This window comes from Lepidochelys olivacea, assembly GCF_965140295.1.
Source record: "Lepidochelys olivacea isolate rLepOli2 genome assembly, chromosome: 3".
Taxonomy (NCBI): Eukaryota; Metazoa; Chordata; order Testudines; family Cheloniidae; genus Lepidochelys; species Lepidochelys olivacea.
In genome coordinates this window covers 160,885,774-160,904,888 of record NC_140413.1, presented here as the reverse complement: position 1 = coordinate 160,904,888, position 19,115 = coordinate 160,885,774, and the positions used below count along the sequence as shown (strand labels likewise).

Genomic DNA, 19,115 nt, shown 5'->3' with positions numbered 1-19,115 from the left:
TTGCTCCTGAATCTACATCTGTGCATAATGCCCATGAAGTGGCCAACAAACAAAAACTCGAAACAAAGCGATACCATTCAGCACACACTAAATAAACAGTGCAATCATCTTTGATACTTATTAATGTTTACATACCACTGCTTTATGTAATTATTATTACAATTTAAAATCCCAATTTCCTTTCTTTGGACATAATGTCTAAACAGGAAAGAGCTAACCTTCCTGTTTGGAGAATTGCTAGTTTCAGAAGGAATACAGTTTTTTTTCTCCTTACTTGCAGTTTTCAAAGATTTTATTTTTAATACAAATGGAAAAGGCAAACAATAGGCTCGCCGAAAGGAAGGAAAAGCCTGCCTCTAAAACAAATGGGCTCCGCTATGACTAGATAGTCAAACTTTGCACTATAAAATAACTCATGTCATACCTGCAGTGACTTGTGCATATTGGGACAGGAAAGACTTATTTTTAGCATGCAACACACTAGGCATGTGCAATACAAAAAGTAAAGGGAGAGTAAGATGGGGAAATGCCCCTTTTGTCAATATCTGTACAAAGGGAAAGGCTTGACCACGTTCTGGTGACTGCTCTTAACTTTGGTAAAAGTACGACTTTATGCTATATGTTAAACCTGTGGAGCCTAAGGTGCACCCACAAAATTTAATGCAATGCACTTTATGGACTGGTGTTTTTGAGCATTGCTGCACTCTGCTGAGAGGAATCAGAATATCTCAGCTGATATTCCTTAATACTCAACTGCTACAAGTCATTCTGTTTTAGCTTGGTGGGCCCATACTTGTGGATTAGAATGAGCAGCGTTCTATCCTTGCTGTAGCTGTGAAGGCCTGTAGGATCACACTGCGGGGGGCAGCAGAGACACAACTTTGAGAGCCCAGGTATTCAGGGCATCCTCAAGAGGGGCAAAACATATTTTTGTGCAGGTAAGCAAAGGGTTACTAACTGCATGTGCAAACAGCTCTTGTGCACACATGGACAGGCTCTTTTGCACACTCTGAGGTGTGTTTGAATATAGGGGGTGACTGAGGCATTGAGATTTGAAAGTCTAGCCCTCTGGAACAGCATAGTAGACCTGGTAGAGGACATCAATTGAAAATGGCTCTGCTGAAGGAGACTTAATATTGTTGCTTCTCTTTCGGGTTTCCTCTTTCTAATACAGGAACCACACTTTGCTGTTTTACTTAACATCAAATAAACAGTACAAAACAAAGGTGAGGAGTCTAAGCACATTCTGAAAGCTCTCCTCCACCCCCACAAACCCCCTCTTTATTCAGGGTACAGGGAGTGTTGCCAACTCTCATAATTGTATTGTAAGTCGTGTGATAGTTGGTGGGCTTCTGAAAGCCCCAGCTCCTCGATTTCTGTAATTATGTAAGAATCTCCATTGTCATTTTAAAAAACAGTTGGTTTCAAGCCCTCAGGTTGCATAGAAAACCTTGAAAATGTAACCCGAATGCGATCTAAAGGCTCAGAAACCAGAAGGTACATACAATGAGACCCAATTAAAAAAACAAAACTAATATTTTTTAAGCCAATCTCGTGGTTTTCAGAGGCCTGACTCGTGATTTTTTAATGCTTGCGGTTGGCAACAATTGCAAACAGTTGCTACCAAGCATAGTGTTTACTACCATGAATTATCATTATCCCATTGAACTCAATCCAGTTACTCATCATATTAACGCACTATGTTTGGTAGTGTGTGCAGGATCAGGCCCTAAGAAGGTATCCTGTCTCCATTCCTTTTTGCTTGGCACAGAACCCACACCTGGTTAAGAGAGCATCCCCTTTAATGTGACATGGTGTTTGGAGAGCTATGTGTCCCCTCCCTGCCTTATAGTGAGCCCCCTGGCTTCTGAGTTTGCTCCTTGGAGTTGCATCCTTGCATCCGATGAAGTGAGCTGTAGCTCACGAAAGCTTATGCTCAAATAAATTGGTTAGTCTCTAAGGTGCCACGAGTACTCCTTTTCTTTTTGCGGATACAGACTAACACGGCTGCTACTCTGAAACCTCCTTGGAGTTGTTTCTCTCCCATTTGCAGGGTATTCCCTCCACTCCCTGCAAATCTCTTACCACTCTTCTGTGCTTTGCTCTTTGTGCAAAATGGTAAGTATTTTGCCAGATACAGTTCCTGTTTTGATGATTAAACTGGGCTGCATGAACTCACAGTTCCAGCAGGAGAGAGCATGTTAAAGCTACTGTAAAATAATCCAAGTGGCATGAAAAGGTGGTGGGAAACGTAATCTGAAACACAGGCATTCACAGGCACTGGCAGGGAGACTCAGCAGAGCAGTAACGCTGAAAGAAACAAATGAGATGAGTTTGCAATGTGACACAATGCCAAAAAAGGGACTGTGCAGCTGAGCAGCATACATAGAGATCTTAGAGTGCAGGCTGGGCATTGTCCCCCTTGATCCTCTTGTCTGGGCTTGAATGTTTTCCTATCAGTGGCCTCGCACCAGTGCAGCTCCCCTGGTGGTAGCAATGACAGAAACCATGGTTTAGGCCAGGGGTGGGCAAACTTTTTGGCCCAAGAGCCTCATTTGGGTTGCAGAACTGTACAGAGGGCTGGGTAGGGAAGGCTGAGCCCCCCAAACAGCCTGGCCCCTACCACCCCCACTTCCTGCCCCCCCTCAGAACCCCCAACCCATCCAAAGCTCCTTGTCCCCTGACCATCCCCTCCCGGGACCCCGGCCCCTGACTGCCATGACCCCTATTCACATCCCCGCCCCAACCGCCCCCCCCGGAACCTCCCTCCATCCAACACCGCCTGCTTTCTGTTCCCTGGTTCCCCCCTCAGAACCTCCGCCCCATCCAACTGCCCCTTGGCACCCCCTGCCCCTTATCCAACGCCCCCCGCTCCCCACCCCCTTGCCATGCCGGAGCCAGCCATGCCACCACACTGCCTGACAGGAGCAGCGGGCCAGAGCACTGCCCGTGGAGCGCCATGACTGTGGGGGAGGGGCTGGGGGCTAGCCTCCCCGGCAGGGAGCTCAGGGGCCAGGCAGGACGGTCCTGTGGGCTGGATGTGCCCATGGGCCGTAGTTTGCCCACCTCTGGTTTAGGCTGAACAGGGAGAATACTTCCTAATGGTGGATCTATTAAAATGTGGAATAGTCACCCATGGGAAAGTGGCAGAAACCTCCATCACTTGGGACATTTAAATTGAGATGGGAGCAAATACTGTAGAGGACAGTTCTGCTCCAGCCAAATGATGGACTGTATGATTTACAGTGAGAGGTCTTTGCCATCTCTAGTACCTGGGGGCCAAATTCTTTCTGTTGCACTTCAGCAATCCCAGTGACTTCAGTAGGGTAGCACCAGTGCATCTGAGAGCAGTGTGTGGCCTTGTGATACCTTGCCCTGTACATTATGCATATTGGTGGAAGAGGATCCCTTCACCATATTATATCTGTACATTATACATATATTTTGCTGATTTCCTTCAATGGCCCCAGAGACTCTGCCAGGTCCTGGGACAGGCCCTGGAGCCAGCATACCTGGATGCCAATCCCAGCCTTGCTAAAGACTCCTTGAACAACCTTGGGCACATCAGTTAACCACTCAATGTCAATGTATCCAGCTGTCATACCAGGAAAATACTACTTCTCCTGGCAAGGATTAACGTTTGCAAAGCACCTTGCATGGGGGACGCTCTGAGTTTCAGTGTAGCACGTCTCTATCTGCCTCCACTCGTAGTTTATGGAGGTGAGCCATTGTCCACTAAATCTTCTCTGTGCTGCTGCCGCAAATAAATTCAGCCGCTTCCGCCATAATAGTCAGTTTTAGAGCCTGTGTCACACTTTACTACCCTGCCCTGGATGCTCTCCAATGACTTAATGTCGTTCATCAAGCGACGTGAATAAAACTGATGAGTGTATCTTTAACGAAAGAGCCATAAAGTACTAATAGAGCAGTAATGTTCCTAGCAAGCCTGAAGGGAATCCAGTCAATAGTTATGGGGCTGCGGCTCAATTTATGGGCTTAATTCATCGAACGTAGTCATTCCCCTTATTTTGCGCAGGATGGTTTTGGTGGTTCCTGCTAGAAGGGTAATATAAAGGGTACATGGACAGCTCTTTCTTGACAATCCCCCAGGCCTTTGGGAGGAGGAGGACAAGGCTGCATACAGAAGTTGATCAGGGGCTCCTGTGAGCAGGCTGATGTGGTCTTCCCTTAGAATCTTCTCATTGTAAAGGCTGCAGGTCCATTAGCCTGGGAAGCTGTATTTGTTCACAGGGAGACGTGAGGGGCTAAAGCCTGCAGTAGTTTGGGTGGTTAGAAAAGGGGAGTGTTTGGCTTCCACTGAAGACAGAGGGAAGTGGATAGCCCAGAACTCACGTGCAACTTTCTCCTAACAAACTAGCGAGGAAATAAGTATTAGCATGACTGACTATTTGTGAAAAAAGAGAAACTTTAAAGCAATGACTTAAAATATCCTGGCATCAGCCCCTTCCAGTTTTGGAACACCCCAAGGTGCAAAGGGAACCCGAAGCACTCAAGGCCACAGAAACTTTGTCAGGAAAACGTTTCTGCTTGGGGTGTAGAATATAATTCAAAGGGGGTGGCGGAAGCCAAAGAGAACTGCCCTGGACTGATGTTGGGGAGGTGCAGCACAGAATTACAGCCCAGGGGAAGGGCAGGGCAAAGGTGGTTGTGCTCTGATTTACAGCACCCTCCCGAGGCTGCGTATGGCTTGCACCACAGTTTGGAGCAGCTTAGAATCTCAAAAGCAGCATGTGCTACAGCTACCCTCTTCCGACCCCAAGCACACCCCTTGCACTAGAGCTTATGAGTGGCCAAAGTAGGGCTGCTTATGCTAGCTCTATGCTATGCCTATGATGGAAGAACTTCTCTTCCAGCTCTTAGTAATGCAGTTCAAATTCTTGTGTGCTGCTGGAATGGTGTATAAGGGCTGGGGTGAGAGACAGAATCTATCCCAAGGGCTTTTATCTTCTCAAGCACTTCTGAGAAATGTTAAAAGTCTTCTCTTTCTAAAGCCAGAGTGATAAGTAAATCCATGTGCTGTGTATCCACCTCTGACCTGCAGGACATGCACAGAGATGAGACAATCAAGAATCTTGCACTTCAGAGAAGCTGAGAAAAAGAAGCGGAAAGGCTCTGGTAGGTCCCACCCCATGTCATGTCCATGCCTGCCAATTGTTATCTGTATTACTATGGCACCTAGAAAACTTGATCCAGGCCCAGAACCCCATGGCGCTAGGTGCTGTATAAACACAGACCACAAAGACAATCCCTGTTCCAAAGAGATTCTAATCAGAACAGACAAGACAGGCAGAGGGTGGGCGAAGGGGTAGAACCCACAAGCCTAGTGAACGGTGGGATGGCTGCAATGGGCAGGTGTCTCAAGTGCTGGGATATTCTTATGAAAAACACTTTTTACAAGTACTTAACAGTGGCCTAACTGGAGATAGCTCTGAACCAAAATCCAACCCCCAAATTTCATAGGGTGTCGGAACAGAAACCTGAATATGAATTTCTCAGATATCTCTACAATGGGCTGATCCAAATTTCCAGATCCAACCCTTCTACTTACCCACCATCTGTGGAAGTTCACAGACCAGACCTGGATATGAATTTGGTGGTACAGACTCAAACTTGCTCCTAATACTTGAGCTGGAAGTGAAAAGCTGTGGGATAAGGAAAAGAAAGAAGAATGTCCTGGCCCGTGAGATTGCTGTAGTCAAAGTTTAATGTGAGACATTTCTTGGCATAACGTCTACCTCACAGGGAGACCTGTAAATATTTCACTAAAAAAATTGTCAGATGTGTTTAGGGCACTACAAGAACAGTACAACTAACAAAATTAAGTGTAGGCACAGGAGCTGTAGAAAGTACAAAGGGTTTTGTGATGGGCCAGAGCAGCAAGCTCCTTTTCAAGTCTTTTTATGTGGCACATTCATTATGAAAATTCTTCAATCCTACATGCAAACAGCTACCGTGCAATGCTTTTGACTAGGTACAATTTGCCTAAGTCCTAGATGTTATCCAGTCCAATCACGCCCCCTAGAGGATGATGAGCCTAATTCACGATCTACTTTCACCAGCTTTTTTCTCACTGACGAAAATCCTCTACCATTCTAGTCTACACACGGGTTTTGGTCCAGTATGACAGTCAGCGAGGGGTGTGATTTTTTTTTTAAATCAAAGTTTTTATATCAGTATAACCCCTAGTGTGGACACAGTTATACTGGTATAAAAGGCCTTCTCATATAGGCATAAGCTGTACAGCACAAGCACCTCTATACCACATCCGCACGAGGGGATTGTACTGCATTAACTTTACCCATGTAATTAAAGTGGCACAACTTCTGTGTACAGATGAGGCCTAACTGACCAATCAGTTTACGAAGCAAAGTCCATTCCCGGCCTCTTCCTAACCCAATAATGGAAGGTTTGTTTCTCCCCGGCCCCTAATGATATTTTTCATTTTGTTCATTGTAATTGAATTAATGTGCAAACAAACACACGCACGCTCTCTCTCTTTGAAATGCTTCACACTCAAAAGACAGGCTTAGTTTTCATATCAATGCACCCAGGGTCACCCTGCCATTGTAATGTACCCTGCAGACTGGCCGATCAAATCAAGCATTTGGAAATATTTATAATTTTTGAAAGACAAGAATTATTTTAGTCCGGGATTTTTCAAAGGCTCTTTAGGGAAATGCAGCCCTAGCCCTCCTGAATTTGAACAGGATTTGGGCCTCTTAACGCTCTCTGACACATTTGAGAAGCCCCGCCTTAATTCTTACAATGCTGAAATCATGCAAACTGATCACTTCTAAAATTTGGTTTTCTAAATGCATACTGTCAGTTCCAGGTCCTAGTGAGTCGAGCCGACTATTTCAACAGGAGCAGAAGCAGCCTCAGAGCTGATCAGGAAACAGATGTGCAAACAGTTACTAACTGATACTGAAATGATCCTTATTTCACCTTCTCAGAAGGTGGGTGCAGGCTGGGAACGCCTGCTTCAGGGAGGCCTGTAGAATGCCTATTGACTACAACGCTCATGTCACTGAGGTAGTTTGAAATATAGTAAAGTAGGTGTTGTGATAAAGTGAGGAGCTCCACATGCCATCCAACACAAGGCATTCCCTTACAGTTGCCTGAAGAGTAAGGTAGACTGCACAGAAGACTGGCTTCAAGTTTGTTCAGTGATTTTGCGTGTTCAAATCTCTCTAAGGTCTTTATCCACCTCAGTCCTTGATGCAGCTAAGCTGAAGAATCTTCACATGAAAACAGCAGCAGCTGTAACTTAGGGCAGTTACAGTAGTTTTACAACTGAGCAGAAATAGCATATTGGGGGAGGCGAAGTCTAAGGTATGTAAGAATCCAGGGCTGTGTGTGTGCCAGCTAAATCTCAAAGTCCTAGGCAAACTGTGCTTGTTGTTTTATCACATGGGAAAAAGTAAACATGAACCATACTACAGCAATTACAGTGGCAAAAGGTGATACATTTCAAAGCATCTTTGAAATTGGTGCTAAAAGGTCATAGAGCTGAGAAAGCACAAGGTCCAGGACAGTTCAACCAATGAGTTCATGGCCAAGTGGGGCTATAAATGTAGGGTTATACACACTACCCTCAAGCCACAGAGACTCTCCCGGTGATGGCAGCGGGATATGTGCCCAAAGATCAAGGTTAGAATATGACCTTCATGTAGTGTCTAAGGTTTTAGTTACCACTATATATTATTTGTTCAGTATCTGCTATAAGTAGGGTTGGCAGAATTTGTTTTTATAATTTCGATGAACAATATCAATGTTTATTTTTAAGCATTTTTTTCTATTTTTATCCATTTAAATTTTCACAGTAGTGGGAAATTGGGAGGGTATCAGATAACTGGGTGGGACATGCAATAATTATTTAATGACAGTAGACACTGATCTCAAAAAATTAAAGCTTTATAACTGTTCAAACATATCAACATCACATGCCAAAATATACAAAGTAAATATCCTTAAATCAAATTCTATTAAGTTCTCAAGCAGCATTTTTCTTTCTTGGTCTATTTCTAAATGTCATTCATTATTAATGGAAATGTTGGGTTGGTTTGTACATGTATGGTGAAATTGATGTTTAGTGACATTTACTGATAAAAATGTGATCCTTCCAAGCCTGGCTTTAAGGAAGAGGTAAATCCCCCTTTTTTAAAAAAAAACGAACACTATGTGGTGTGGCTTTACAAAATGTTGTTGTTCTGTGAAAAATGGTACCCAATAGTGTGTGTGTGTGTGTGTGTGTGTGTATGTGAGCGACATTTACATGACTTCCCCCACACCCACACCTACACCATCTTGATCATGCAACATCACAAGCAAGGATGATGATCACTAAAACATTCTGTGAGTAGGGGATGAATGGTAGGATTAGACATTGCAAGACCTTAATGTGGCACTGCCATCAGTTAATGTGCCCATTCAGTTTAGTTAGTGGGGGCTTTCAGCACATGGACCCAAATTTTCAAGTATCCTATAAATTTGGTGCCTAACTTGCAATAACATGCACCTGGTTTTTGTAAGTGCTGAGTACCCACTCCTCCCATTGTCATGGGGACCTGTGAGCGCTCAGCATCTCTGAATATCAGATCCATGGTGTCCCAATCTGAACACCGAAAATTTGAGACACCCATAATTGGTGGCTTCTTTTGAAAATATGGGCCATAGTTCCTAGAGTGACTGAATTTGTTAATTGCATTTGCTGGTGACTTTAAAGCTGACACCATGTTTATTAAAACTTAAACCAAGGAAATTATATTCTACCCATTTGTCAGGGAAAGCTGAAGCATGGCCCATACTTCTTTCCTGCCATGCCACAGGTGGAAATGGATTTAGACTATTTAAGTAACTGTCAAGCCACAAGTAAAAATGTAATTACAAAAGTCTGTTTTATAGCACTAATAATACAAACCATGAACAACCCTCCCAACTACGAGATTGTCCTTACAGTTTGCATTTCTATAACACTGGATTTCTTTTTCACCTTTTTTTCTTTCAGAATTTGGTGAGAAAGGTTATTTAAAAACCAGTCTATATCTTGATGGTCTTCAGGCCACTGCATGTACTGACTCCTTTGCACAAAGACTCTAATCGGTTTGTATTTCATCAACTGATACTGAGAAAGTGACCCAACCACAACCATAATGAGGACTTCTTTCAGGTCACAAAAGTATCTGCTCTGGGCAAAATTAAAGGCTTCTACGCACCACCCATCCTTGAGGAACTGCCTTGTCACAATGCAAATAGTCTTCCTGCTGTTCCAAATGGCATCACGGATGTTGGTGATCTGTTCCTCCCCAGGCAGGAAATCTCTCTCTTCAAAGCACAAAGTAAATCTGTTTTTCTCAGAATACTGAGAGTCCAGGTGCTTTAGCAATGAATTTTGGACCCACTCAAAGTCTCTGCTGCTGTAGCATAAATAGGCATCATATTTATATGTACTTTTATCTATTGCTTGCTTACGTTCTTTTAGCAGAGCACCTTTGATGGTCTTATACCAGACAAAACAAGTCCCCCGAAAGTGACTAAAAATAATGACTACTGTTAGGAACATTATCAGAGTGACTGAAGTGAAAATGAACAGTGAGAACTGTAGAGGCTTCTGGAGTTCGTCTTCATTACAGCTATCAAGTGCCACTGAAGAAAGTGGAACCCTTGTGAAAACAGGTGGGAGTACACAGTATGTGTCATTTTCAGAGCCAGCTAAGGTCACATTGGTTTGATTTAACCATGCTGTCCAGGTGTTTAAAGTACAATCACAGAAAAACCTGTTATTTGTTATATCCAGGACACTCAAAGTCATGAAGAGCTCAAGGGCAGGTGAAAGAAGTTGGTTTTCAGACATATTCAGTGTCTTTAGGCTCTCAGGGAAAACACCAGGAGAAAGATAAGACAACTGGTTGGAGGCTAGGTTAAGTCTGTTTAATGATGTTAGACCACTAAAAATATCCTGTGGAAGGGAAGTAAGGTAGTTGTTATTCAGGTGGAGCACCTCTAGTTTGGAAAGTGCCCTGAACACATCCAAACATAAACTTCTGTCCCACACAAGCTTTAACATGTTTTCTCCTAGATCCAAGTAAACTAACTGGTTATTTTCTATAACATCAACACTTTTAACACAATAAGATAAACGATTTTTTCTTAACAAGAGATACTGCACATCTGGAACTTGTAAAAGAATATAAAGATCACCCAGATTGTCCAATCTGTTTCTTTCCAAGTTAAGGAATGTTGCACTTATTCTCTGGTTACCTACAGATACTATCTTATTGTCACTTAAATGAAGAGTGAACATGGCTGGGAAAGAAGGGAGAGTTTTAATGGCATTGTCCCGGAGATCCACCATCTTTAACCTTCTTAAATCCCTGAACGAATTCCCAGCAATTACTCCAATATGATTTTGTTGCAAATCAATATGCATCACATTCTGAAGCCCCTCAAAAGTGTAATCGTACAGCTCCCCCAGAATGTTATATGACAGGTTGAGAGTTCCTAGCTTTCCCAGGCCAAAAAATGCTTGCTTTTGGATCTGATTTATCTTGTTATTGTGAAGATTCAGCAATTCCAGATCACCAAGGCTCTGAAATACATAAGGATTGAGAGAGAAAATAGAACCATGTGAAATATCCAGTAAGCGAACGCCACTTCTTGCTAGCCCTGCAAATGTATCTTGGTCTGGATCCTGGAAGTTCTTAAAGCCAAATCCTGGACCCATTATGTGATAGCTAAGCTTCAGAAAAACAATTGAAGTCCCATTCACAGCTGTGCAGAAGTGTTGCATTATATCTACACCCCAGCCATTACCGCCAAGATCCAGGGTGTCCAGGGCTATGTTTTTGAAAGGATTTCCACACTTGGCCCAGTCCATAGAAATTGAGTAATATAACTTATTAGAATTAAGAATAAACAGTATGAAGAATTTTCCCTGGAAGCTATCAAGGTTTCCTTCACATAAGCTGGATATCCTGTTGTTTTTCAGGTCCACAATTTGCAAGGATTTTAGATGGTAAAATAAGCGATGAGGGCGAAGGCTTTTGATCTTGTTTCCAGAAAGATCCAAATATTCTAAGGAGATCATATCTCGAAGATAGTCTTCTTCCAGAATGGACTCCTCAAGACTGTTGTGATATAACCGGAGTGTATGTACATATGACAACTCCACAAAAGCATCAGGATCCAGATGAAGTATCTTATTGTCTCCTAAATCTAAGAGTCGAAGGTTTGGCAGGTTCCTAAAAGCTGCTTTCCCTATGGTAACAGGAAAGACAAACTGGGTTCCAATTTCCAAAATCTGCAACTGTTCCAGCAGAGGGAAAGAGGATGCATTCACTTGCCTGATTTTGTTGAAACTTAGCAGGAGTGCAACTGTGTCACTGAGCACAGGTGGAACCTCGGTGAGGTTACAAAAATAACACAAAGCATTTTGGCCTTGGGAACAGCAGCTTGTAGCAAATATTTCTTTGGCTACCAGCGACATTCCTAAGAGAAATACTAGATGATGTAACATTGTGATGCTGCATGAAAAGAGAGAGAGAAAGTTGTAAGAACAAAATATAAAATTGGCTGTCTGACCAATAAAGTTTTGTAGCAAAGTTTTAATGCAACAGAATAAAAGACCAAGGCCAAGATTTTCAAATGATGAGGGATTTGGGGTGCATGTGTTTTTGAGTATACAATCTGAAACACCTTAAAGGGATCTGATGCTCAGTGGATGGGCTCCAGAAAATGGTGAGCAACCCAGTCTGAAAATCAAGTTCCATGAAAAGTATTTTAAGTTGGGCACCCAAAAATCATTGGTCACTTTTGAAAATCTTGGTCCAAATATTTAACAGTTGCACCACTGATGTGACAACAATGGTACATTAGCCTGAAACTCACTCCTTATTCGAAGTTAGCCAGACTGTTTTTTAAAAGTTTGGATAGTATGGTCAGAGGCTTTAGGTTAACACAAGTATTGAGATATCCACCTACTCTTCTGAACAGTGTAATCACTGCCATGTTCCTCCCCACTCCTCATTGCTATCAGGGCTAGGTCAGACAATTCCAATGGCTAACAATAACATGTCACAATAGTGTCACAGACAAGGCCCTTCCAGAAATAGTATTTTAAAAAATGGTATGCTTTCTTTTTGGAGCACCCATGAGATTTCTGGTCATCAGCTGAGTTACTCTGAATTTAACACAGGAGAGTTTGACTCAGCCATGGAGGTTTAAAAGGAAAAGGCCCATTTGGAGTTTCAGAATCTCTGGGACTATTCCAGTAATGTGAAGTTGTTTTTTATGGTGGGAGCAATGCTTTAAAAGCGTACACAGGAAAGAGGTTGATGAGGAGGATATCGTAATTAAATAGCCCTTAGTAATCAAATCATTCTTATTGCTATTAGTCATCTTAAAATATTCTCCAGTACAGATGAAGCTCACAAGAGATCTAGCATATGGTATTAATGTCACTTATTTATTGTGTGAGACAAATCTACTGTTTATAGCCTACTGCTTATTAAAAGGTTACATTTGATATACTGTGGACAGTCAGATTTTGCATAGCAATGCGTGAATGTAACGAATGCATCTAACTGATGTATACTTCGAGGTTTTCCCCACTCTGGATTTCTTCATGCATCCTGTCATCTAAACATCTCTCTTTTAAACTGTAATCTCTTCAGAGCAATCACTGTCCTTATTGTTGCCTGCTGCATAAGACAGAGCAAGTTGTCTGCACTAAAAGGATTACTTGCATGCTTTTTTAAAATATGTATTTACTAAGATTGCAACTACCTGCCTCTCCTTTCTAAAAAGCATTCACTGAAATGTTTGCTTGGCTGACAACCAGCGTAAGAATTTTTGTACCCTACAGCCTAATGTGTTCAAACTTAATAAGCATAAGTTTTTGTCAAACCAAATCCCTCCTGGCCATCTAGTGGTTGCTAAATACATTTACTTTATAGAGAAAAAGAGAGGCCCTGAGCCAGTAATTAACAAGTAGGTCAATCCCATTAATTGTTATTATCGATTGACTGTACTATTTCACTAATGGCACAGATTGCCCAGAAGCATCACAGGGAGAGTAAATTATTTCAAGATTCTATGCTGAACCTAGCAATAGGTGAATTGCAACAGGTTCAGATTGAGGATCTCAGAAAATGGAGGGGAACTGGGGCAATTTTTGATGGAAAAAGAAATCTCATTTTTACATCAGAAAAATTTTCCAACCCTTTATAGTTTGGCTGCTTATCCAAACTATCAGACATTAAGGAGGTATCCATCAGGCCATGTGTCCTCATACAATCCTGCCTTTATCTCGAGTCTGCTTGCAGGGAGGGGCTAATCGATAAACTGTTTGCTCCTTCAATATTTTCATGGGACCAGTGTCCTCCTGGAAACTTGGACCTTTGTGTGGAATTGCAAGAGTGATGACAATAAGCGACCTTTCCATTCACTCTTGTCACAGGGAGCAGTTCAGAACCACTCCTTGCACCAGAGGTTCTTTCTATTAGCAAAACAATCTACATAATCTAAATCTAGAAGTAGCTGATAGCATTCCTTTAACACAATATAACATGGAAAACTGCACAGAGGATCAGTAAAAATATATTTGTTTAGCCATAAAACTGACTGGGGTCGTGTGTTGCTGGAGCAAGTTTAATTGAAAATCCACAGCGTTTTGCAAATTCCACTAGGAGTCCAACTATTTTTAAATGAATGGCAGCATCAGCTTTATCTCCATAGGGAGTTGAAAAGTATGCATGAGTGGGGTGGAGGGGGAGTGGAAATAATACAGCACAGCATGGGAAGTTCTGTCTCTCTGGGCTTGTCTACAGATAAAACTTGTATTGCTTTACTGCTATACTGTGATAGTTAAATTGGTACGACACCCTAGCGTGTATGTGCATATACTGAGGCCTGATCTACACCTAAAACGTAGATCAACTTAGTTATTCTGCTCAGGGGTGAGAAAAATTCACAATCCGAGAGACGCAGGTAAGCCAACTTAAGCCCTGGTATAGACATCACAAGGTTGATGGAAGAATTCTTCCATCATCCTATCTCCAGCCTTTCAAAGGAGTGGGTTTACTACAGCGATGGGAAACCCTTCCATTGCTGTAGCTAGTGTCTATGCTGCAGCACTTGCAGTTTAGTCATACCCTGATATAGCATACTGGAAGGGGAATAAATTCCCATAGTGGAAGGGGAATAAGTTCTACCAGTGTAAAGAACCTTTATAACAGTATGACTGTGTCCAGAATATGGGATATACCAGTATAACTATGTCTGTAAAAAAAAAAAATCTCACCCTTAACTGAGCTAGTTAAACTGGTGCAACTTCCAAATGTAGACCAGGCTACTCTTTCTGTTGTTGAAGCAGAAACAAGAATCCATTCTTTGCCCTTTACTGGCGCAATGCGAACTGACCAAAGATTTAGTGTATGTAGAACTTACTGACAGACCAATGCTCACCACACCAATCCATATAATGAGGTTACACAGATGCGTAGGGCTAGAAGGAAGCCAGGGACCCATCATGTCTCTAGAGTCAGATTTGAAAACAGATGGAATTTTAACCTAAAAAAATCCGTTTGGGCACTTATATGGCCCCATCAGGATAGTATCTGAGCACCCAGGATGTTTTGGGCAAACATGTTCCTGCGCCAAAATAACCTTGCAGAAATCCTCAGTACTTGGGACAGTTACTTGGGCTATATATCCACACCAGCCTTATTGAGAAGAGGGATTAATATATTATTTAGACCCATGGCATTGAACATTCCAGATCCATGGCTGCAGGATTTAGACACTTGAATCCAAACTTCATTTTGTTTTCCTGCCTAGGCATCAGAAGGAAATAAAGAAAAAACTAAGACCAGGGGAGTTGGGAATGGGGAGGCTCATGTGACTCCCAGGCCATGCTGTAGTGAGCAATGTACCCTTAGCTATAACAGATGGGTCCTCCCACCATACTGCTCTCCGTGTAGCAGGAAGGGAGCTTCTATAATGAGAAGTGGAGCTTCACCTACCCCTGCCCGTATGACCAACCAATGAGTGTGTAGGTTGAGGCTTCATCTCAATATTCCAGCTCCAGGCTCTGAGTTCCCTCTCAGCAGGGGTTAAACGGGCTCAGTAAAAACAGATCAGGTTGCCTTAGCCTAAAACTGGCCTACTCTACAGCTGTAAGCAGTTTTTGAAACTCAGGGCTTGTCTACATTACCGCCGGATTGGTGGGTAGCGATCAATCCAGTGGGGGTCGATTTATCGTGCCTAGTATAGACACGATAAATCGACTGCTGAGCGCTCTCCAGTCGACTCCGGTACTCCACCAGAACAAGCAGCGCAAGTGGAGTCGACGGGAGCGCATCAGCTGTCGACTTACCGCAGTGACGTAAGTAGATGTAAGTACATCGACTTCAGCTACGCTATTCATGTAGCTGAAGTTGCATATCTTAGGGCATGGCTACACTCAAAACTTCAAAGCGCTGCGGCGGGAGCGTTCCCATGGCAGCGCTTTGAAGTGTGAGTGTGGTCACCTCCATGAGGGGATTAGCTTAGACTGCTGGGAGGGCACTGTTTACACTGGCGCTTTACAGCGCTGTAACTTGCTGTGCTCGGGGGGGTGTTTTTCACACCCCTGAGTGAGGGGTGTAGATCCCCCCCACAGTGGTGTAGATAAACCCCCATTTTAGGTGAACTGGTTTTAAAACTGGTTAGAAGATTTCCCAGTGTAGACAGAAGGAAACACTCTTGCTGACTGTCGTTTTAGGGTAAATTTTGCAGTATGCTGGGCCCTTTGTAGAACCTCAGTGTTCTCCTAAGGGCATCTGAGGAATGAAGGGGGGTAGAAGGGCAGGGACACTGAGAGGAGCACTAGCTAATCTAAAAAAAGGTTTAGATTTGCTGAAGCAAAGCACTCATCATTCCCTTCTTTTAAAAAAGCATCTTATTTATAACCAAAGCATTTGTTCAAAAGTTTGTTTTGTTTTTTAAGCAATGCAGACCTGATGGCTTTTGCCAAGTGTTGCCAATAAAGCTAATTAGATCAGGGAAGGATGTTACCATCCTGTTTGGATTCACATTGTCCCTGCCAATACTTGAGAATGTTTGCTCACTTTTTTAGACAGGAAAGGAAACACATTTGTTGTCTGAAGTGCAGGGTAAATTTTGCATATCTCCCAGAGCCTGCAAATACTGGCAAGACTTTTGTGTGGATTCAGCATTCATCAGCATGTTTACTCTCTGCATATTGGGCAAGTTTCCTTTGAGGATGAGAACTGATAGATCAGAAATCACAACACTTTCAAAAGACAAGCCTGGGAGCTGAAATTCGTAACTTTGCTAGACACTAAAAATCATGGTCTTAATAAAGCCACTGGTTTTATGGCTTACTACAACAATCTGTAACCCACTAACCCCCTTTTTTGTCCTATGACAGGGGTGTTAACAAGTCACTTTGCCTTGAATGGTCCCTAACTGCTTATGCTAAACTATCTGTTCAATCTTGTATTTAGCTCTCAAACTCTCAGTACCTTTCCCAGACCCGAAGAAGAGCTCTGTGTAACTCAAAAAATGTGTCTCTCTCACCAACACCAGTGGGTCCAATAAAAGATATTCCCTCACCAACCTTGTCTCCCTAGCCCTACCGTCGGCTTGGAAGATTTTTCTTTAGTTCCAATGCTAGACGCATTATGAGTTTATCCTGAAGCTGCATGAATGCTGCTGTAACTGGGGCATTTGTATGGAAAACGTCCCAGGTTGTTACAGATAAAGGGGAGATAGGGGAAGATGTTTCAGGTGTTTTTTTCATCTTTAACATATTGGGCTAACTTGGGTATAAGGAACTTAAAATTGCTAGGAGGATGTTTGAGCTGAAGGAAGAAAGGTCAGTTGCAGCAGCCTGGCAGGGGCTCTGGTAACATGCAGGAGTTGGGCAATAACAAATGAAGAAAGAAACAATCCATGCACTGTGCTTGCGCAGTAAAGATGACTGGCATTGTGCTTAAACTAGAAATGGTTAAAAATCCCCACACGGCTAAACCGTGATGGGCAATGAAGGCTGACAGACAAACTCAGAAGTGGTCCAGGAGTATGTGGCATGAGTTCATACACAGCTTAGGCTATGTATTCTCACCTTTGAGCTCCTAAACTGAGACTGAGATGGAAGATAAATAAACTGAGTCCCCAATGTTCTTCCCCGCAGCCTGACCCCAGGCCTTATTTCTCAAACCACTCGTGCTCCCTCTTCTCTCTCTATTGAGTCTGAGTGGACAAGCCCAAAAACATTGAAGCAGAGCTGCAAAAGCTAGAAGAGGCAAAGAGCTGAGTTCAAGGTGGACAACCCTATGCAAAACTGAGTTACTTAATACTTCCATGATGATCACCCTAAAAGTACCTAAAACAGAGGAACAGATTCATTGCTGTGCTGGTGAGTTATTTTGAGAGTGGAACAGACCTGGTGAGACCAAGTCACATGACCTCCGAGGCTAGTGAATCAAAGAAGCTATGAGCCAAAGCAGGAGGGAGGGAGAACTGAGGGGAATTAAATAAACTCTACGATGAAAAAATTTGATGATAATATCAAATTCTATGATGCTGTGACCAGATGGTGAATGTCTCCAAATCAATGTCACGAATGTACCAGGAGAGGGTAATGATAGCATCCTCACCAGCACTGTGCTCACAGAACTTGAATCTGACTCAGTTCCTAATCCTGGCTGCTTTATTTCTCAGAATATTAAAGGATCTTCCTATTCTGCTACCACTATATAGTCAACGTCGTCTTGCTGTTCAGTGTGGGAGTGGAAGACCACTCCCATCGCTTAAATAAAAAAAAAAAAGAGAGAGAAAATGGAGAACCAGGAAATTATAATATAATTAATCTAACTCCACTCCCAAATAAAATTCTGGAGAACTTGATAAGACATTGATGACAAAAGCTGACAACGGCATTATATGTAATAAGGAAGTCTGCAAAGCTTCTCAAAGAACAGACCATGTGAGACTAACCTAATCTCTCTTTTTTTACATGGCTAGTAAGGCTATTGACAAGGAGATTCTTTATTATGTTGATCTAGGCCATAGGGAACTGATGGGCAGATCCCCTGGGAGAATAACACGAGGAGGAAAGGAGTCCAGGAGAGTTGGCTGTATTTTAAAGAATCCTTATTGAGGTTACAGAGACAAACCATCCCGATGTGTAGAAAGAATAATAAATATGGCAGGTGACCAGCTTGGCTTAACAGTGAAATCCTTGCTGATCTTAAACACAAAAAAGAAGCTTACAAGAAGTGGAAGATTGGACAAATGACCAGGGAAGAGTATAAAAATATTGCTCAGGCATGCAGGAGTGAAATCAGGAAGGCCAAATCACACCCAGAGTTGCAGCTAGCAAGAGATGTTAAGGCTAACCAGAAGGGTTTCTTCAGGTGTGTTAGCAACAAGAAGAAAGTCAAGGAAAGTGTGGGCCCCTTACTGAATGAGGGAGGCAACCTAGTGACAGAGGATGTGGAAAAAACTAATGTGCTCAATGCTTTCTTTGCATATGTCTTCACGAACAAGGTCAGCTCCCAGACTACTGCACTGGGCAGCACAGCATGGAGAGGAGGTGACCAGCCCTCTGTGGAGAAAGAAGTGGTTCGGGACTATTTAGAAAAGCTGGACAAGCACAAGTCCATGGGGCCGGATGCGCTGCATCCAAGAATGCTAAAGGAGTTGGCGGATGTGATTGCAGAGCCATTGGCCATTATCTTTGAAAACTCATGGTGATTGGGGGAAGTCCCGGATGACTGGAAAAAGGCTAATGTAGTGCCCATCTTTAAAAAAGGGAAGGAGGAGGATCCTAGGAACTACAGGCCAGTCAGCCTCACCTCAGTCCCTGGAAAAATCCTCAAGGAATCAATTCTGAAGCACTTAGAGGAGAGGAAAGTGATCAGGAACAGTCAGCATGGATTCACCAAGGGCAAGTCATGCCTGACTAATCTAATTGCCTTCTGTGACGAGATAACTGGCTCTGTGGATGAGGGGAAAGCAGTGGACGTGTTGTTCCTTGACTTTAGCAAAGCTTTTGACATGGTCTCCCACAGTATTCTTGCCAGCAAGTT

The 19,115-nt window shown here is 42.9% G+C and overlaps 1 protein-coding gene across 2 annotated transcripts in view; it reads right to left on the bottom strand.

Annotated features, from left to right (window-relative positions):
- Positions 1-1,584: 1,584 nt before the first annotated feature.
- The window catches only part of TLR5 (toll like receptor 5), a 35,975-nt gene continuing 18,444 nt past the window's right edge, over positions 1,585-19,115 (bottom strand). The window contains exon 3 of one of the 2 annotated variants that reach the window (XR_014710945.1): positions 1,585-2,310. Coding sequence is in view for 1 of the 2 variants with exons in the window: in XM_084623976.1 (XP_084480102.1) it covers positions 8,960-11,536 (2,577 nt within the window). In the remaining variant the exon portion in view is untranslated. Of the gene's footprint in view, positions 2,311-8,025; positions 11,544-19,115 lie in introns of those variants that run through there. The other variant, XM_084623976.1, reaches the window with a different exon arrangement.